The 22029-nt window shown below is 32.9% G+C and overlaps 2 protein-coding genes across 2 annotated transcripts; both read left to right on the top strand.

Moving 5' to 3' along the window:
- Window positions 1-270: 270 nt before the first annotated feature.
- Window positions 271-4705, top strand: LOC112702896 (phosphoinositide phospholipase C 4). Its single transcript, XM_025754125.3, has 9 exons — window positions 271-776; window positions 1408-1604; window positions 1989-2124; window positions 2207-2440; window positions 2540-2775; window positions 2912-3029; window positions 3276-3428; window positions 3514-3600; window positions 4198-4705. Exons 1-9 carry the CDS (start codon window positions 465-467, stop codon window positions 4489-4491), a joined length of 1767 nt encoding a protein of 588 aa, XP_025609910.1. The 5' UTR covers window positions 271-464; the 3' UTR covers window positions 4492-4705.
- Window positions 4706-6531: 1826 nt separating this feature from the next.
- On the top strand, window positions 6532-11491 carry LOC112702897 (phosphoinositide phospholipase C 2). Its single transcript, XM_025754126.3, has 9 exons — window positions 6532-7079; window positions 7889-8085; window positions 8179-8314; window positions 8546-8722; window positions 8952-9169; window positions 9235-9352; window positions 9452-9595; window positions 9698-9784; window positions 11069-11491. Exons 1-9 carry the CDS (start codon window positions 6717-6719, stop codon window positions 11360-11362), a joined length of 1734 nt encoding a protein of 577 aa, XP_025609911.1. The 5' UTR covers window positions 6532-6716; the 3' UTR covers window positions 11363-11491.
- Window positions 11492-22029: the final 10538 nt, after the last annotated feature.

The raw sequence follows: 22029 nt of genomic DNA on the forward strand, positions 1-22029 counted from the left end.
TCTCTTATTTATTTCTGGGCCCACTCATAGAATCAAAGGTGATAGATCACATTGGATTCTATCAATTGTTAAAAAAACTGGAGAAGATCTTTTTCGGGGACAACCCTCTCCTTTTCCTTCAATTATATGACATCTCATCTCACATAAATAAAGTGTCATATACTATGCAAAATTATTCACATTAAGTGCATGATTAAATTATGTTATAAACTAGTACTACAACAATGCACTACCAATATAAGAAGACAAAAAGACGACCTAGATTCTCCCAAGTCAAACAAGAAAAATTTTCCTATTGATACATTACAAGTCCATGATTTATATTTTATACACATAAAATGGCTGGAAATAATTCACATCTTTGAACAAAATTAATTGCTGGAACCTACACTTTGAAACAAATCACATTGTCTTTTCAACTCTCTTCCTGAAAGAGTAGAAGCACTATAAACAAATTAAAGACAATGGGGAGCTACCGCGTGTGCGTGTGCTTCCAGCGGCGATTCAAGGTGGCGGAGGCCGAGCCGCCCTCCGACGTCAAGGAGCTTTTTCAGAAATACTCCGACGGCGGGGCCCACATGACGCCGGACAACTTCCGCCGCTTCTTGGCCGAGGTTCAAGGTGATGACGTGTCCCTCATTGAGCACCAGAACGTGGTGGAGCAAGTTCTCCATAAGCGCCACCATATAACCAAGTTCGCAAGGCACAACCTCACACTCGATGATTTCCATTACTTCCTCTTCTCCACTGAGTTCAACCCTCCCATCGGATCTAAGGTATCAAACTTGAGTTTCGGGAAATTTAAGTGAATTCTCGACGTTTGATGTTTGTTTGACTCGTGACTAAGCACATTTTAGCAGTGTTTTGCTGATTTATTTTTTCTTCTTTTTTAGACTGAGAGCAGTTTTTGCTGACTATTTTGGTTGAAAATGAAAGCTTTGGATTGGATCTAGTTGCTACTTTTTTTTCTTTTTTGTCGTTTTTTCTAGAATCAGGAAAACTCATACATGATCAGGTGTTCTAGCTCTCCTTTATTACCACTCAAAATTCAGTGAAAAATAAGAATGATGATTGAATTGAACTAGTTGTATGGCAAAACTCTGGCTAGCATTTTTCTCTTAATTAGTTGTTATACTATATTATTATCATTATTCAAGACGAAGGAAGGAAATTGAAATGCAATTCTTCACGGCATTATTGTGCTTATGATACCTTGATTTAATTGGCAATTAGATGGGAAAGACATGTTAATTAACGCAATGATACAGAGAAAATCTTTATTTCATGAACAATGCAAGTTTCATTGCAGGAATGAAGAGTCTCGTACTTTCATTAGCAATGTGGTTTATTATGTGAAGAATTCAACACTATAACAAGGTTTGACATCTAGATTTTGCCATTGTTTAGGTTAATCAGGATATGTCGGCTCCATTGTCCCACTATTTTATATACACTGGCCACAACTCCTATCTCACTGGAAATCAACTAAGCAGCGATTGCAGTGATGTGCCCATTATAAAGGCCTTGAATCGGGGCGTTAGAGTGGTGGAACTTGATATATGGCCCAATTCCACAAAAGATGATGTGCTTGTTTTGCATGGAAGGTATTCAATTTTTTTGACAGAGCAAAGCATTGTTACTCTTGATGTATCCTTTGGCTATATCATGGGATGATGTGAGGATGAAAGTTTAATGCATAAATGAAATTTGCATTCTGATCTCTTTCCCTTTGAGAAATTCATTGGTGTGGCTATGGAAGCTCATGGTGAGCATTCTCCTTATTAAGAGTAAAAAGGTTAAATAGAAGGTCAAACAAGATATTGTCTTTGGAACTATTTTATATATACATATATATATATATATATATATATATATATATATATATATATATATATATAGTAGTTGATACTTGATTCCAAATTTGTATGCATAATTTCATAAATATGGTTTCTAGAAGATTCCTAAGTACCTTAAACCTGTTTATATAGGACATTGACAACTCCTGTTGAGTTAATTAAATGTTTGAAATCAATTAAAGAACATGCTTTCGCTGCATCTCCATACCCAGTCATAATAACACTGGAAGACCATCTTACACCAGATCTTCAAGCTAAGGTTGCTCAGGTAATATTTAATGTCTTAAAGGAGTAAGTCACTGTGTTTGATCTAGCTTTTGAACTGAATCATAATGCTATTTTGATGTTAGATGCTTACTAAAACATTTGGAGATATGTTGTTTTGTCCAAATCATGAAACTCTGAAAGAGTTTCCTTCCCCTGAAGAATTGAAGGGTCGGATCTTGATCTCAACAAAGCCTCCAAAGGAGTACGCTGAAACTGTCAAGGAGAATAATTCCTTTAAATTAGAAAAATCAAAGGATTCTGATGACGATGAATGGGGGAAGGAGGTCTCAACAAAAAATCAAAATGAAAATGATGTGGTGAGCTTGGAATCACACTTTTAAAGTGTTCTCCATTTTGTCAATACACCAATCTCCATTTCCTTGTGTCTTCTAAGACTTAATTCTATTTCCTTATAGGGTGATTCTGATCCAAATCAACACAGCGAAGATGATGCCGTCGATGATTTAGCTCATGAGTTATGCTCATCTGAAGCTCCTAGTTATAAGCATCTCATCGCTATTCATGCTGGAAAACCGAAGGGTACTACTCTGAAGGACGCATTAAAAGTTGAAAATGATAAAGTTAGACGACTTAGCTTAAGTGAACAAGCTCTTGAAAAGGCTACTGAGTCACTTGGAACTGATCTTATTAGGTAAGAGTAATATAAGGTTTCTTTACAAATATGAGTAATATTCTACCATTATATTCAAATGATCTGCTACTTCTATTCCAATTTCCAGAAAATTCTTCAACAATATGACTATAAGGATTTCGATTTTGTATAACAGATTCACCCAGAAGAACTTTTTGAGGGTGTACCCCAAGGGTACAAGGTTCAATTCCTCTAACTACAAGCCAATGATTGGCTGGATGCATGGTGCTCAAATGGTTGCATTCAACATGCAGGTTTTAATTTTGGTTCCATTTTCTGTCCTTTATTCTGGATCATGACATATAAAATGCGCTTTTGAGTCTTAGAATTTTTTATGTTTAATTTTTACTAGTTTGTTTGTTTTGTAAATTTTGACTTACAATGTTTTTTGATTCGTATTGATTGATTGATCAATCCTTTCCTTTCATATTGTCTCATTCTTCAAGCTATAAAACTCTATAAACTGTAAACATTAGACTGATCGTTGGTTCTGATCGCAGGGATATGGCAGAAATTTATGGTTGATGCATGGAATGTTTAGATCCAACGGAGGATGTGGCTATGTGAAAAAGCCAGAGTTTCTTATGAATGTAGGTCCAAATAATGAGGTATTCAATCCAAAATATGATTTGCCAGTGAGAAAAACTCTAAAGGTAAGGATTCTATCAAACTGTAAGAAACACAAAAGTTAGCAATGTGCAATTTTCATATTGTTTTTAATTTAATCTCATTGGATAGGTGAAAGTATATCTTGGAGATGGATGGCGTATGGACTTTAAACAAACTCATTTCGACACTTATTCTCCGCCAGATTTTTATGCTAGGGTGAGAATTTTTCTTTTCTTTCTTTTTATTTGTCCTCAACTTCAGGGTAAGCCTGCGATTCGAAAGATGCTATCTTGTGACTTGAAGTTCACATATTTTAGTTTTCGAAATAGGATCTCTGCTTGTGACGGGTAAAAGCTGCACGGATTTACCCTCGCCAAACTTTATATATATATATATATATATATATATATATATATCTAGGACACTTGCGCATTAAGCTGCCCTATTATCCTTGGTTTACAGTATAACTCCTTATAAACCAATGTTGGTTGTCCTTTGTTATATTTTAGCAATATTGATTGTGTAACATGTTTGTGTTATTTGTGTAAGCTAGTATATATTAGCTAATCTCAAGATAGAAAATATTCTATGTAATATTGACGCAATCTTCTTAGGGTAATGATATAGTCTTCTAATAATCTTCCTACTCATCATTCTAATACCAAATTAAAAGAAAAAACAGATGTATTCATTCAATCATTTTTCTTCAAATAGTGGAATTTAATGTATTCTCTTTCTCTCTTTAGTAATTAGGAGCATGTTTTGAAGGATAGATTAAGAGGATAAATCACTTTTCACATTCTTTACTTGCAGGTTGGTATAGCTGGGGCGCCAGCCGATCAGATAATGAAGAAAACAAAGATCATAGAAGATAATTGGATACCTACTTGGGAAGAAGAATTCACATTCCCTTTAAGAGTTCCAGAACTTGCATTGCTGAGAGTTGAAGTGCATGAATATGACATGTCTGAAACGGATGATTTTGCAGGCCAAACTTGCTTACCAGTTGCTGAACTAAAGCAAGGGATCCGTGCAGTTCCACTCTATGACCGCAAAGGGGAGAAGTACAACTCAGTTAGGCTTCTCATGCGATTTGAGTTCATCTAAGATATTGTTTTGTACTTAGGATTTTTTTTTTTCATTTTAATGTAAAAATGAAAAATGCTACAATTGACTTGTTTGATAGTTTAATTATGTATGGGTTTGATTCACACATTTGATGAAAAGGAATTATTTTTCTTAGTTTTGTTTTTCCAAGAGGACAATTATGTCGATGTAATAAATCATGAGAGGCACATGATCGCTAACCGAAGGTCTTTTTTGTTAACTGAGCTTGAGCATTAACCTTTTTTAGGTGCATTTCTCTTGCCATGGCCGACACTAGCAAAAAAGAGTTACGAAATAGAAATATAAAAAATGGAACGATAAATAAAAATAATAGACTCAGTATGTTAACATAAGATTTTTAGAATCCGAAGAAGGATATCAATGTAAAGTTGTGTCCCAATGTAATGATGAATTTTGATAGGATGTTGAGTTGTAATGTGATTGATTAGCCTCAATATGATGAAATCGACGACGAATTCTAGTGTTATTAATGTATATTATTCTACATTCTTTTTTTGTTGATAAATTAATATTTTTGGATTATAATTTCTAAAAATGTAATTTTGAACATTAAATAATATTTCCCAAGTTAAAACAGCCTCCAAATTGACCCACAAGTGAGGGTTTGCTTCAAATTTGTTTTGCTATGAGATGTCAAATCCCTTTTTCACCTATGTACTCAATGTGAATGTTTATCTTACTTCAAGTAGCTAGCTTTACCCCTGCATTACAATGAATATTCCTAACTTTAAGTTTGAAGATAAAATTATTGCCCCTAGAGAGGGTTTCTATATTAGTTATCTATACACTTCCCATGGAATTGGATCAAATAATAACCCAAATTGAGTTTGAAGATAAAATCTTAATTGGTTTAAGTGACGCTATTTTTTATAAGTAAAATTCTAACCGTTATAAATAAAAACACTAGTGTTAAAATTAAAAGAATTTTAATAAGTCACCCCAAGCTAACATAAATTACTGAAAGTCAAATAAGTTCAAATGAAAGGTGATCTAAAATAATCCATGTGTGAAAAATTGAAATTATAATCAAACTTTAAATATAATCTTTTATATTTGTAGTAGAATTTAAAAAAAAAAAAGTCTAGTATTGCAGTATCAACTGGATATATGAACTAGGAATCAGGAAAAACTGCAGGGATATGAATATGATGTTCTTGTTGTTATGTTGTACATTTTTAAGTTTTTACTAAGCGTGGCCGCAAAGAAACAGTGTTCTTTTCTTTTCTTTTTTGGTTTTTTAAATCATTTTACTCTTCTTAGTATAAGACTATAAGTAGTTACATTCAACTATTTGAGATTCTCTACTAAAAAAAAATTGTCTTATTCAATATTAAATTATTATATAAACTAGACTTGAATTTGCGACTATTTATTAAAGAGGCTATCCTAACAAGTTATGCATTTGTAGATGACATTTATCTCTACGAAATGTTGTTTATAATTTTATTTAATCATATATAAATTTAATAGTTGTTATTTGAACATTTCTTAGAGTATAGCACTGCATAAGCATATTTTTATCGTATATTTTCTGATTTTTATGGATGATTTAGATTTATAACAATAATTAATTTTTTAGTTTGACCAATTTGTATACCATAAAATATTTCGGAACTTAAATATTAATTTTAAGTTTACATTATATAAATTATCGTAATTTTTTTTTACTAAATGGTCGTCATTTCTAATTTGAAATAATTATTATATTATAATTATTGTCCCAAAAATATTATATTTCCTATATTTTTTTAATCGTATTTTTTTATTTTTTTTAATGGTATCTTACTATCTTTTAATCTATTAAAAATTTCAACTTTATTTAAAAATCCGTCATTCAACAATGAATTGTTGTATACATGTATTAGCCAAATTTAACGCAAATATATTTCTCTAGTAGTATATTTTCATCCCTAATTGTATATATATAACTGTTGGTTTAAAAAAAATCATGTTGTACATACAATTAATACAAGTCCATGCTTCTAATTTAATTTAATTTGTGATCCTTGTATTATAACCATCTTCAAGCAATCTCTTCCTTGCTTAAAGAGATAAAGTTAAACAAAAACAAATGCTTTTTTGCACATATTGCAATAGTATAAATTCTCACTTTACACTAAGCAGCAATTCAACAATTCCTGACAGATTAAAAACCTCAAACTTGTTTCCATCTTTTCTGTAGATTAAATTAAACAATAACAATAATGGCTTCATCAGGAACTAGTTTGGGATCTAGCTCTTGGAGAAAACCGAAACACCAACAACACTTCCAAGTGTGCTTCTGTTTCAAGAGGATATTCAAGCTTAAGGTGTCGGAACCGCCAGAGGAAATCCGAAGTATCTTCGAGAAGTTCTCGGAAAACAACAATGGCACGGTGATGAGTGTTGATGGGCTCTACAGATTCTTGGTTCGGTTCCAAGGAGAAAGAGATTGTGATGATACAAAACACAAGGCTCAAGCTATATTTGATAGTCACAAGCATCTCTTCTTGTTCCAAAGGAAAGGCTTTCATCTTGATGCATTCTTTCGCTATCTCTTAGGTGATGATAATGCCCCTCTTCTTCAGGTAAATAATATACATGCTTTTAACTACACTTTAAATTTTAATTACTTTAGTATGAAAATATATAAATATATCATAAAATTTTTTACTTGTCTGAATATAAATTAGTTTAAAATGCTAAAATTTATCTATTTTTCTTAATTTAATTTTAAAAATACAACTAAAAAGCGAATATATTAAATTCGATAATTTATACGAGTTGAGTCAAATTAACATTTACCGGGTTAATCCGTTTTCTCAATTTTAGTGGGTTATTTTTTAATTGAATCCTATTCGGGAGTTAATGGAGTATTTGTACAATGTGTATAATGGGTTATTTATTTGGTCCAATATGAGTTAAAAAATGAACATCCAGAATAAAATACTACTAATTTCTCAAACACAATATACTCATACTATCCAAAATAATCATTGGGGTACCAGAAATAATAAATATCTATATCCTACTGAATCTGAAATCCCTAAACTCCCATTGTATATATTGTACAGATACTTCATTGGTTCTCTATACTTCTTTTTAATTTTAGTTAGTTACTTCGTGACGAATTGGCTCAAACTTATTTAATAGATAAATAGTTTCTATGATTTATTCTTTTACAATTCCGCTACGTTTATAACCTTTATAATAAATACTGTTTTCACATTAGTATTTTCTTAACAACTAAACACGTGTTTTTTTGTTTTGTTAATTAAAAAATAATTTAAATAAACAATTACTTAATAATAATAATTTTATTTTGTTTGGTGTATCAATAATGTTTTTTCTTATTATTTTCATTATTCTTCCTAACACTTTATGATCTATGATCCAGGTTGGTCATGACATGAGAAGCCCACTGGCCCATTATTTCTTATACACGGGCCATAACTCCTACTTAACAGGTAATCAATTTAGTAGTAATAGCAGCACCGCCCCAATTATAAAGGCACTCAAGAAAGGTGTTAGAGTCATCGAACTTGATTTGTGGCCTAACTCCACTGGTAATTCTGTTGAAGTTCGTCATGGAAGGTATGCAATTTCCTTTACTTTTCATTCATATATAATTATTGACAATAATTATGATTAATATTAGTGTTTATTTGGAGCTGTATATTATTACAGGACTCTAACTAGTCCGGTGAAACTGAGAGCTTGTTTGAAAGCAATTAAAGAATATGCATTTTATGCTTCTAAGTATCCTGTTGTTATAACTTTTGAAGACCATATAACTCCACCTCTCCAATCTAAAGTTGCCAAGGTATTATTTAATTACTATCGTTATTTTCATGAGAAATTTTTAGGGCTAGCACATTTTAATATTTTTTGTTATTATTTAACTATAATATTAAATTGAGACACACAGCAAATAGAGTCTATATTTTATCCAATACTATAGCTGTATCAATGTCGTGTCTCACAAATATTATGTATAAATAATATTTTTCTTATTTAATATGTTCAAGTGGAAATAGATTTCAAATGTATGTAGATGGTGAATGGCATATTTGGGGACATGCTGTATCGCCCTTCTTCACAACACATTATGAATAAGTTCCCATCTCCAGAATCACTGAAGGAAAAGATTCTAATTTCAACCAAACCACCAGAAACTCCTGAAGAAGATCAAGAGCACAACGAAGAAAGATCATCTGAAGTCAACTATATGGTACGTTAAATATTCCATTTGACTTTCAGAAATATCATTTTACTAATTTTATCTTATGCACTGAACCGTTTAAAACATTTTATATTTATATTATTATTTTAGATGATTAATATAAGATGTAGTTATTTTTATTAACATAAAGTTAGATATCAAAAAATAATTATTTTTATTGATGTAATATTTATTATATGATTTGATGTATATATAAAATTATTTTATATTTTTTCAGATGCGATATAATTCATATGACAAGGATAAAAATGGAGATGAAGATGAAGAGAAAGAGGATAATTCTCTAGAATACAGAGATTTAATCTCAATTCATGCGGGGAAACCAAAAGGTGGGTCAGGGAATTTGTTCATTAGTCATGAAAAAGTAAGGCGTCTAAGCTTGAGCGAGGACCAGCTTGAGGAAATTGCTAAAACAAGGGCAACAGAAATTGTCAGGTGGTGAATATAAAACTTTAACTATATTGTTAAATAAAGATGTTAATCCGTAAATATGCTTTCAGATTCACCCAAAAGAATCTGCTTAGAATATATCCAAGGGGCACGCGTGTGGACTCATCTAATTACAACCCCATGGTTGGATGGATGCATGGAGCTCAGATGGTAGCCTTTAATATGCAGGTTACAATTAATTTCCAATTTTTCTTCATTATTTGCAAAATTATAATCACAAAACATGAATTGACTAATTAATTGATGTTATATATATATTTTTTCCAGGGACATGGGCACTTGCTTAGGATGATGGAAGGAATGTTCAGAGCAAATGGTGGGTGTGGCTATGTCAAGAAACCAAATATCTTGTTGGATGAGAACGAGGTCTTTGATCCTAGTGCATTTAGACTACCTAAAAAAAATCTGCAGGTCATTGAATTATTAAAGTGTGAATATCTATCTACATTTTTTGTGCTTTCTATAATTATTTAACTACCTCTAATTTTTATTATCGATGATATTAATAAGCAGGTTATGGTGTACATGGGTGAAGGTTGGCGTTCAGAATTTTCCCCAACACACTTTGATTTATATTCTCCTCCTGACTTCAGTGTAGAGGTAAATAAATATTATATATTGTTTAGAAACTAAAAAAAAAAAAATGATAAAAATTGAACCAGAGATATAGCGAAAAGATGAAGATTCTTTTTGATAAAAAATTAAATATTTATTTATGAGAATATGTAATTTTATTTTTATTGATTTTTTTAAAATAAATTATACACTTCTCTTTATTTTTTTTCACACAAACATCTCTTTAACCTAGAATTGTCCAGATCATAAACCACAAAACAAATGTATATATATTTCATCAATTAGCATCGTATTAGATAGAGTCACGCACTCTGAAGTTATATTAAATGTCTATACACCTTGGGAATAATTATAAATATAGGTTTTCTTGACCTAGTTTTCTGAAATAATTAAGTTATTACATCCATTATATAATAACTATGAAACTAGTTAGTTATCGATCAATATTAATTAACTTTTTTAAAATTTTATTTTTAATTCATAATAACATTCAAATAAACATTAAAAAACACACCAGAAAAATATCTAAAATTCCACTAAAAATAACATCTAAAAATAGAATAACAATCTATGAAATTATTTATTTAGTTTAAACATCCAAAATTAAAAAAAAATCTAAACGTAAGATACATCCAAAAATTCTCAACATATCTTAGTGAACATTCAAAATTTAAAACAACAGAACATTTAATTTGAGAGGTCAGATAGAGAGCGGTCGAAGAAGAAGAGCACATTGTCTCTTCACAATTGTTGGGTGATTTTAAAAAATGTTGACTCTTCGTATTTTCTCATTGAGTGAAACAAATGCCACGTCCAACATTCTCTTGTTCAATATAATAAATAATAGAAAGGGTAAAATATAATTTTTATTCTTAAATTTATTAAAAATTTTAAAAATATTTTTAAATTTTATTTTATTTTAATTTTATTCTAAAATTTTTTATTTGTATTAAATTTATCGTTAACATTAATTTCTAAACAAAAAATTATAACTAAATAATTTTATAAGAATAACTTTTAACATAAACAAATCAGATATATTTAGTATGTATTATTATTAGATTAGTCTTAAATTTTTTAAAAATTTAACTGTTAAAAATTTATAAAAATATATTTAATATAAATAAAAAATTTTTAAAATAAAATTGAAACAAAAAAAATTTAAAATAATTTTTAAAACATTTGACCAATTTTTTTTTTTTGGTGACTACATTTGACGAATCTTAAGAATAACAAATAAAACCTCCAATCTAATTAATTAGCCTAACTTTTAGGGTTAAGTGCTAATACATTAAGTTTATGGTGCAGCTTCGTATCTATGGTGTCCCAGCAGATGAAAGTATAAAAGAAACAATGACAATGGAAGATGAGTGGGTACCTGTATGGAACCAAGAATTTATCTTCCCATTAACGGTTCCGGAATTGGCACTCTTATACATCAAAGTGGTCGAACATGACTTCAAAGGAAAGAATGATTTTGGAGGACAAACATGTTTGCCTGTTTCTGAGTTAAGACAAGGCATTCGTTCGATTCGTTTGTGTAACCAAAAAGGTGAACCTTATAAGCATGTAAGGCTTCTTATGCAATTCCAATTTATATAAAAACAATAACAACAATAGTAACAACGAAGGTTCTATAATAGAAGTTGAAGTTGTGTGTGTGCGAGAGAGATGCTGCTTATATATGCATTATTAATTATATAATTCATGAGTTTGCCTCTTTTGATTGGGTACATGTTCGTTTATGAAATTTAATGTAACACCCTACCACACATAGTTTTATACTTAAGTCATTAAATAGAGGTGGCGAGGTATTCGACCTCTAAAAATAAAATTTAGTATATATAATAGTGTAAAAAGGTTTATAATTAAGAGCCTTTGAAGAAAAGGGGTAAATCAAAACCATTAATACGAAAAGCGTAATACTCCGATCGATAACGTGAATGAAACAAATATAGAATAAGCTAACATGATAAGATATACAAGAGAGTGCCAAAAATACAGATATCAAGACTCAAAACTCGCTTTGCGAAGAGAACTAGCCCGAGCATAGAAGTATACATACATATATAAAGGAACTACCCAAAACAAAACCCGAAAGACAATATACAGAACTTATTTCTCCAAAATAGCCTCTAAAAGGAGTCAATACAAAATATATATATACAATGGAGAATATAAGTATCTAAGCAAGTATATAAGATCAAAATAAAATTTCGAGAGCTAAGGATTTTCGCCAAAATAGAAGTCTCCAGCATGTCTCAGCGAGGAGCCTCACGTCCTACATCTAAAAACCACAAAATTCGTATGGGTGAGAACCTCCGGTTCTCAGCATGGTAACAGTACCCAAATATCTAACATGTAATGTCCTGAAAAAGTCAAAGGCAATTCTAGAACTTCCAATTATAATATGATGAGTTTGAAAAACTCTAATTTAATATGATGATGATCAAATATTATTAAAATATTATTTAAGAAATTATTTAACTTCAGTTTCAAATTAATTGATTAATAATTTCTATTTTTGTATGCAGAATTTTGGTCATTGGGTTTAAGCAACAAAAAAGCTCAACATAATGATAATTTTCAGCCTTGTGCAAAATTGTTTAAAATTAAGTGGCTGAATTATTGTTATGCTTGTTGAGCAGAAAAAACAAATTTTGAGGCCTAACAAAGTGGTTGATCCGAAATCAAAAGGAAATGGGGCACAAGGTTTTCTTTACTCATTTAACATGATGAAATTCATTTCTTTAATTAATTTGCTGCATGATTTCAATGGATACCACTTTCTCTCTTTTGATGGATTTCAAAATTCATTTAACTTGCATTAATTGTCTTGGAAACATGAAAGAAAAAAAGCAAAGTGATATGATGGCATTAATTGAAGCTTACACGTTACTAGGCAAAAAGCATAGGAAGTTAATTTTAGTTGATTTTATTTGATATCACACATTACTTCCATAGCTTTTCTTTTTTTAACATTCTCTTCTCTCTCTTCAGATTCGGTCAGATCCATCAGGAACGATGGAAGCAAAAACAAGTTATTAGAAGAAAGAAGAAGAAGCTAGGAGCAAGCATGAAGCTATTGTGATGATGGCGTTGGAAAAAAGAAGATCCACAGTAGGGTGTGGCTGATATCTTTGCCACTTATGGTAAGAAGTGGTGAGGAAGTCTCAAGCTCTCCATACCCAAAAATGGAAGAAGATCTAACTCGGTCAGAGAAGAAGATCCCTTGGAAGCATGGCTCGTCTCTACTTTTGATCAACCACCACAGGAGGTAGCTACTGTAGCTACGTGGAGGAAGAGGCAGAAGATAAGAGCAGGAGGAGCTGTCAAGCATCAAGGACTCATCAAGGGTCAGGAATCCTTCTTGAGAGCAAGTCAAGATGGAAGACCCGGATTGATGAATCTTGCTGAGAAGGGATGACACAAAGATAATTGCATGTTGGTTTTTGCATTTGGTTATCTCTCTTCTCTCTTTGGCCGAACCGGTTTTGTTTAAAGAAAAAGAAGATTAGCTCGATTCAACAGTTTCAACCTTGGAGGCTTTTCCTTCTATAAATAAGGGAGAACAGCCAGGGTTTGAAGCAAGGAGAAAAGAGTGAAAGCACAGAGTTCTCATAGCTACCTAAACGAACAGAAGTTCTTCTCCTTCAATGTGTTTCGTGTTATATTTTTCTATTTAGTTTTGTCTGTCTTAAGTCTCATAGAAAAAGGCAAACAGTGAGACTTGTATGAAAAAGTCATAGAGCAGAAAAAGGCAAAGTATACAAAATTAAAAGAAAAAGCCATGAATGTCCTAGAGGTCCTTTGTACAACTGTGTTATGTTTCATGATTCTGTGGGAATCTCCTTACAAGTTGGGTTAGCACTTAGCAGTTGAAAGCTTGGTAGGTGACCAAGTCAAATTTAGGATTCAGGTTAAATTTTGGATTTGCCCCAGATAAGAAGGGTAATTCCTAGGAAAAATTGGTGTTTGTAATCAAAGATGATTATAGTAAAATTTCATCATTGTTGTGATGGAGACTGGACGTAGGCTGCATTGCACTTAGCAACTGAACCATGATACATCTTGGTGTGATTTTCTCTCTCTTTTACTCCATTTATGTTTCTGCTGCATTGAAGACAAAACTAAAAAATATCTCTTGCCTGGTTACGAGACAAAAAGAAAAAGTCTCTTGGCTGGGTACGAGACAAAAAGGAAAAATATTTCCTCAAGGCATTCTACCAGACAACAAGCATAACTCAGCAAAAAAGGGCTAAGATTCAACTCCCCCTTTCTCTTAGCCACTGATTACCATCAATTGGTATCAGAACTTGGTCTCAAAGAGATCAAGCTTTGCAGCTTGGAGAAAAGATCCAGATGGCAAAAAACAGTGGCTCAAACTTGGTGTCCTACAATCTGACAGAAGGACAGTCAAGCAGTAGACCTCCTATTTTCAATGGGAAGAACTACACCTATTGGAAGGAAAGAATGAAGATTTTTGTGCAAGCAGTAGATTACAGACTCTGGAAGATCATCCTGGAGGGTCCTCAATTTCCAACCACCACAAGTGTTGAAGGATTAGTCTCTCTTAAAGCCGAAGCCAGTTGGACCGAAGAAGACAGGAAAAAGGTGGAGCTCAACGCCAAAACTATCAACTTGCTCAACTGTGCAATCAGCTTCGAGAAATACCGACGGGTATCACAATGCACAACGACAAAGGAAATTTGGGATAAACTTCAAGTCACTCATGAAGGAACCACCATAGTGAAGAAGACCAGGATAGATATGTTGAATAGAGAATATGAAATGTTCTCAATGAAGGAAGGAGAATCAATAGATGAAATGTTTGAAAGATTCAACATCATCATTGTTGGCTTGGATGCTATGGGGATCAAGTATTTTGAATCTGTGCTTGTGAGGAGAGTTTTGAGAAGTCTCACAAAAGAGTGGAAAATTAAGGCATTAATAATATCTGAGAGTAGTGGCCTTGATTCTATGACATATGATGACTTGAGAGGAAATCTACTTGCTTTTGAAAACACTTATTTGAAAAAAGATTCAAAAAGAAAAGGAATAACTCTTACATCTGTTTCTAACTCCCTGGATGATGAATCCAGTGATAATTCCTCTGAAAATAAATTTGTTTTGTTTGCAAAAAAATTCAGAAAAATGGTAAAACTGAAGGAAAGAAACAACGAAGCAGCTCAAGGAAACAAAAGAAAGACTTCACCAAAGTGATCTGCTACAACTGCAAGGAGACTGGGCATTTCAAATCTGATTGCCGTAAGTTGAAGAAGGGGGAGAAGCCGAAGAAGGGAAAGAAGAAAGGAATGATGGCTTCTTGGGAAGACTTAGAAATCGACTCAGAAGATGATGAAGAATCAGACACCAAGTCTCAACCGTGCCTTATAGCAGATCACGTTGAACAGGTAGTATTTAATAACCCTAACACTGAAGATATTCATCTCATGATTGATTATCTTTGTGAAAAAATTAGATGCTTCTTGCTTGAAAACCAAGATCTTGAGTCACAAATTACTATTTTTAAAGCTGAAAATGGTTTTCTTAAAGATAAATTAAGGAAAGCTGAAACCACTATTGAACTTGTTGAAGAAAACAAGCAGTTAAATGCTCAACTTAAAAGCCGTGAATTTTACCATTCTGTGACTGCAAATCTGAATTACCTTGAAGAAAATGATTGGCTGCATAAAGAGATAAGAAAGCTTAAAGAAGACTTAGCCAAGTTCATTCAAAGTTCTAAAAATCTAAATCAAATCTTGGCTAGTCAAAAATCTCTTTATGATAAAGTTGGCTTGGGTTTTCATAAAATTTTCAAATCTATTGAGAAACCTTCTTTTGAAAACATGGCTTCATCTTCTAATGATACAAGGTTTTAAAATCCAACAAGTTTCAACAAAACAGCAACTCCAAGGTTTTGCAGATTTTGCAATCAGAGTAGTCATTTTCCCATTCAATGTTTTTTCATTGAAAGAATGATTGGAAACAAAGTTTGTAAAGTTGTTTGTGATTACAATGGCTTGGAACAAAGAAGATGGTTTAACATGAAAGGATCCAAGAAGATTTAGATACCTAAGATTACTTGAGCTTATTTTGTAGGTTTGCCTAGCATCCAAGCGAAAGGACAATATGTGGTACATGGATAGTGGATGCTCTAGGCATATGACCGGAAAGGCAACCTTATTCATTAAGTTTGATGAATATGATGGAGGGTTTGTCACTTTCGGTGATGATGACAAAGGAAAGATAGTGGCCATTGAAAAAGTTGGTAAAAGTTTTTCTTCTTTTATAAATGATGTTTTTCCTGTTGATGATTTGAAACACAACCTGCTAAGTGTAAGCCAATTATGTGATCTTGGATATGAAGTCATTTTTTAGAAAATTGGTTTGTTTAGTTATTTGTGGAAAAACTGGAGATATTTTGTTTGAAGCAAAAAGGTATAACAATGTGTATGGATTGACTCTTGAGGATTTAAAAGATCAAAAAGTAACATGCTTTACATCACTTGAATCTGAAAAATGGCTTTGGCATAAGAAATTGGATCATGCAAGCATGTACCAAATTTCTAAACTTGTTAAGAAAAACTTGGTAAGAGGAATTCCAAATATTAAATTTGATAAGGATATTACTTGTGATGCTTGCCGATTAGGCAAACAAGTAAAATTCTCTTTTAAGCCAAAAGATGGAATTTCAACCAAGAGGCCATTGGAAATGTTACATATTGATCTTTTTGATCTAACAAGAACTCAAAGTCTAGGAGGTAAACATTATGGATTAGTGGTGGTGGATGACTACTCTAGATTCGGTTAGGTACTTTTTCTTTCTCATAAGAATGATGCTTTCCATGCTTTCTCAACTCTTTGCAAAAGAATTCAAAATGAAAAAGATTTGAAAATTGCCCACTTAAGAAGTGATCACGGAAAAGAATTTGAAAATCAAGACTTTGAAAAATTTTGTGATGATTTTGGAATTGTTCATAACTTTTCATGTCCTAGAACCCCTCAACAAAATGGGGTGGTTGAAAGAAGGAATAGAAGTCTTCAAGAAATGACTAGGGCTATGCTATGTGAAAATGAGGTTCCAAAATTTCTATGGGCTGAAGCTGTAAATACAGCTTGTTATATTTTGAATAGGACTATTATTAGAAAATGGTTAAAGAAAACTCCTTATGAGCTATGGAAAGGAACCCCTCATAATCTTAAGTATTTCCACATATTTGGATGCAAATACTTTGTACTTAACAATAAAGAAAACCTTGGTAAATTTGATCCAAAATCCTATAAGGGAATGTTTGTTGGATACTCCACCACTAGCAAAGCTTATAGAATTTACCTCAAAGAACATAGAATCATAGAGGAATCCATACACGTTTCTTTTTGTGATACTAATTCAATTCCCAATGTTGTGGTGGAAGATGATACAGATTGTGAAGATGCTATTAACAAGGAAGCTAGTGAAGAAAATCCTAAATCTGTCCCAAATGAAAAATCTGCCCTCTCAAATTTGTCTCATCAGGATAGAGGAGACATTTCTATTTTGTCTCCTGAGACAGTAAGAGAATCTGGAATAGAACAAGCTACTAAAGCTCATCAAAGCTCAACCTTACTCCGAAAACCAAGAGAGTGGAAGTCTATGAGAGGTTATCCTCATGATTTTATCATAGGTGACCCTTCACAAGGAGTAACCACAAGATCCTCATCTAAGAAGCAAGCCGAACAAAGCAATTTTGCTCTCTTGTCCCAAATGGAGCCTAACAATGTGAAGCAAGCTCTTCAAGACCTCTCATGGGTCAAAGCCATGCAAGAAGAGCTAGCCCAATTTGACAAGAATGAGGTTTGGACACTAGTACCTCATCCGAATGGTAAGAAGGTAACGGCTACTAAGTGGGTTTTCAAAAATAAATTAGGCGAGGATGGTAAGGTTGTTCGTAACAAGGCTAGATTAGTGGCCCAAGGTTACGATCAAGAAGAGGGTATAGATTTTGATGAGTCTTTTGCTCCGGTAGCAAGAATGGAAGCAATTAGGTTGCTTCTTGCCTATGCTGCCCATAAAGGTTTTAAAATGTTCCAAATGGATGTCAAATGTGCTGTCCTTAATTGCTTTATAGATAGAGAAGTGTTTGTGGCTCAACCTCCCGATTTTGAAGATAAAGAATTTCCAAATTATGTTTTCAAACTTTCAAAGGCCCTTTATGGCCTTAGGCAAGCTCTAAGAGCTTGGTATGAAAGGTTTAGTGCCTTTTTATTGGAAAATTACTTTCAAATGGGTGCCACCGATACTACTTTATTTATTAAAGTATCTAATGATGATATTCTTGTTGTTCAAGTTTATGTTGATGATATAGTGTTTGAATCGGCCAATGAATCCTTGTGTGAAGAGTTTAGAAAACTCATGACTAGTGAGTTTGAAATGAGTTTAATGGGAGAACTAACATTCTTTCTTGGTCTCCAAATTAAACAAACTCCTAGTGGCACTTTCATTCACCAAGGAAAGTATGCTAAGGAATTAATCAAGAAATTTGGCCTAGAAAATTCCAAACCTATGGGAACACCAATGCATCTAAACACTAAACTTGAAAAAGATGATGATGGCAAAGATGTGGATGAAACACGGTATAGAGGAATGATAGGTTCACTAATGTATCTTACCTCCTCTAGATCGGATATTGTTCAAAGTGTGGGTGTATGTTCAAGATTTCAATCTCACCCAAAAGAATCCCATCTTTCAGCCGTTAAACGAATCATTAGATATATTAAGGGAACATATGCATATGGCTTGTGGTATCCTAAATCTAATGACTTTTGTGCAGTAGGATTTTGTGAAGCAGATTATGCGGGAGATCGGGTGGATAGAAGGAGCACCTCCAGAATATGTTGCTTCCTTGGAAGCTCACTTAACATGTGGTCAAGCAAGAAACAAGCCATAATAGCTCTATCCACAACCGAAGCTGAATATATTTCTGCATCTGCATGTTGTTCACAATTAATTTGGTTGAAAACTCAGTTGGAGGATTACAAATTAAAGATCAATAGTATACCCTTGTTTTGTGATAATATGAGTGCTATAAACATCTCAAAAAATCCTGTGTTACACTCTAGAACTAAGCACATTGAAATTAAATATCATTTTATTAGAGAACATGTGTAAAAGGGTACCATTGATATTTAATTTGTAAAATCCAAAGAACAACTTGTAGACATTTTTACTAAACCCTTGTGTGAAGACAGATTCTGCTATCTAAGAAACAGTTTGGGAATGATAGAATTGAGTTATATTGATAATTTGTAAAATTTCTGATTTTATTTGGTTTTGTCTCGTAGCTAGGGAGAAGACGAATCTGAGGATGTGATAAGCAGGCCATGATACAGGGGGAGAATAATTCTGATCAATAATTCTGATATTAATGATCATGGGCCCCACCAAATCCTCTTTGACTCCATTCATAACCCTAGCCCGTTTTGAGTTCCTTAATTTTTAAATCATACCTTTTGGAAGTTGTCATATCATAACTTGTAAAGAAGGAGTTGTTGTCAAATTATAATCTTTTCTTTCACCTCATCCCTTGATTCTAGGAGCTAACCTTTCAGTTTTAATTTTAAAAAAATCTTTTCTTGTTGATAACCGCGCTACTTAATGGTCCATTACTCACTTAACCATCTCTCTCCACTAAGCATTAAATGCTCCTTTAACCTCCCACCTCTCTCCAATCTCTTCGGCCACTCCTTCATCTTCCCCCTCCATTGTCCATTTTCATAACATGAAAAAGATAGTGGCTCCCAAAAAAAGTAGCCAAACTCCGCTCTCCATAAATTCTCCATTTTCTTCCACTCCTCAAATACATACTCACATTCGCATTCACTATACCTCTTCTTCATCTCCTTCACTCTCATCCAAGCAAACCAAAACCATGAGGAGAAAGGTTATTCAGGAAAGGTCATCATCTCGCAAGATTTCTGGAGAAGACAAGGAGCCTGTGATAGAAGAAGAAGAGGAGTCCCAATCTTCGTTACCTCATTCACCTCCAAGAAAATCAACTCATCACCCCTCCGGCTGCAGTTCTCAATGCTCAAAAGGCTACTCTCTTCGCAACAAGTGGGAACCGCCAAACTTGGAATCTCTTGATTTCAAAAACAAGTTCAACAAGGGGCATTCTCATTTTTATCCGGGCATATTCAACTCTTGTGCTTCATATGAGTTTCATGATCAAGTTCTAACTAAGCGTCACTTATGTGCTTCTCACATAGTGAACTTGGAGTCTCTGGCCACAAAGGGGATCAACTTTGTCACTCTGTTCGATAATCTGAAGTGGACTCCTTTGTTCAACATTCAAAAGCCTATATATCCATCACTGGTTTGCGAGTTCTATGCGAACATGAGGTACCTTGATGGAGCTATACATTCATATATCAAGAGGGTTCACTTATCTCTCAACAGAGAAACAATCAGTATTGCATTGGGATATGTTAATGACGGAGCAACTGTCTACATGACTGAAAAGTGGGATTCACAAGTTGGGGTCACATATCAGATTGCTCTGAATCGAACCTGTGAAAACTTCTCTGCCCTGGATGGGACGATGTTGACGCATAAAGCTCTTGGACCTGTAAAAATGCTACTTCACAGACTCATCAATCATATCTTGATGCCTCAGAGTGGTTCCTTCCAAAGAATAAATGTTTGTGATACTTTAGTTCTTTTTGCAATCCTTACTTCCTCTCCTATTTCTTTTGCTCATTTAATGGTGTATCACATGTGGGAATGTGTTCGCAGTAACAAAAAGGCTAATCTGCCGTATGGAATCTTTCTTACATGCATCTTTGAATATTTTCATGTTGATTTAACAAATGAGGATGTAGAAAACAAGGTTTCCATCATCAAAGGAGGAGGAGTCACTAGATACGCAAAAGGTACCAAAGGAAAACACTCAATGCCCTCTGAACCATCAGACAGTGATCTTGAGAGTCGTCCCAATGAGCTAACAAAGGTTGCTGATTCCATCAAGGACGTTCTCACTGAATTTTCTAATATGTCAAACCTGATGGTACGATCATACAAACAAGCCCGCAAACAAGCGTATGAGAATCAGAAGGCTTGGAAAAAGTGCCATGAGCGAATTAATCTGCTGCTTGATAGCTTTGAAAAAGATTTGGGTGATGCAGATGAAGACAACCAATCCCTTGGCTCTGACATTAACTTTTCTGATGCTTGATTCAGTTTAACTGCTAGTTCCTATAAACTCTGTTTTATTTTCCTATTTTCTTGTTTTGAGTACTGTATAACTGTTAAGATGGATACTCTGGACCTTTATGTTTTAGTTTAAACAAATATTATGCATTTTGGTTTATTCTTGTCTGTTTTGCAGGTTCCCCCATTGATGATAAAAGGGGAAAGAAAGTTGGAAAAATTGAAAAACATGGGTTGAAATCAATTTGATTCATGATCACCCCTGTGCATATGTTCCAATCTTATTTGTCATGTTTTATGATATATGCTCTGGTTTATGTTTTATCATGCTCTTAATTTGGCTATGATAGTTTTAATTAAAGCTCTGATAATTTTTTATTTAATGATTCTGCCAATTTTATGAAGTTTGGATGTTGACTATTTATCTTAGAAAAAGCTTCATAGATTGTAAATTATTGTCTTTATTTGGCAAATGTTTCTTGGCAGGAATCAGTTTTAACAAAAACTATTTTGTTAACTTGAAGTATGTTGAGTTTTGAATATATGTTAAAATGTACTCTGAAAGTATTCAAGCATGCTTTAGTTTGGTTGTCATATTGAGCAGAAAATCATTTATGATAACAAATCAGTTTTGCTTATCATTTCACTTTTGCTCATAAATCAAGTTGTTCAACATTTCAAATATTTCATATGTTGAATACATTGTGGCCTTAAACTTGATTTTAAAAGTTATAGGTAAAACTTCCCTTGGTAAAATGGCATATATTAAGGGGGAGGTATGTAACAATTGAAAAGGGGGAGGATTCCAAATATTCAAAGGGAGTACTCTTAATTCTTACTCTTTTCAATTCAATTTTTTTTTAATAATGTTTGTCATCAAGGGGGAGATTGATGAGTTTGAAAAACTCTAATTTAATATGATGATGATCAAATATTATTAAAATATTATTTAAGAAATTATTTAATTTCAATTTCAAATTAATTGATTAATAATTTCTGTTTTTGTATGCAGGATTTTGGTCATGGGGTTTAAGCAACAAAAAAGTCCAACATAATGATAATTTTCAGCCTTGTGCAAAAT

Source organism: Arachis hypogaea, chromosome 7 (genome assembly GCF_003086295.3).
Source record: "Arachis hypogaea cultivar Tifrunner chromosome 7, arahy.Tifrunner.gnm2.J5K5, whole genome shotgun sequence".
In the NCBI taxonomy this organism is placed as follows: Eukaryota; Viridiplantae; Streptophyta; class Magnoliopsida; order Fabales; family Fabaceae; genus Arachis; species Arachis hypogaea.

Excerpts from the sequence above, each read along its gene's own strand:
- LOC112702896 (XM_025754125.3), top strand. The coding sequence starts at position 465 with ATGGGGAGCTACCGCGTGTGCGTGTGCTTCCAGCGGCGATTCAAGGTG. Across the intron at positions 1,605-1,988 it reads GTGCTTGTTTTGCATGGAAG|GACATTGACAACTCCTGTTG; the intron begins GTATTCAATTTT and ends CTGTTTATATAG. Across the intron at positions 2,776-2,911 it reads CTTGGAACTGATCTTATTAG|ATTCACCCAGAAGAACTTTT; the intron begins GTAAGAGTAATA and ends TTTGTATAACAG.
- LOC112702897 (XM_025754126.3), top strand. The coding sequence starts at position 6,717 with ATGGCTTCATCAGGAACTAGTTTGGGATCTAGCTCTTGGAGAAAACCG. Across the intron at positions 8,086-8,178 it reads GTTGAAGTTCGTCATGGAAG|GACTCTAACTAGTCCGGTGA; the intron begins GTATGCAATTTC and ends ATATTATTACAG. Across the intron at positions 9,785-11,068 it reads CTCCTGACTTCAGTGTAGAG|CTTCGTATCTATGGTGTCCC; the intron begins GTAAATAAATAT and ends TTTATGGTGCAG.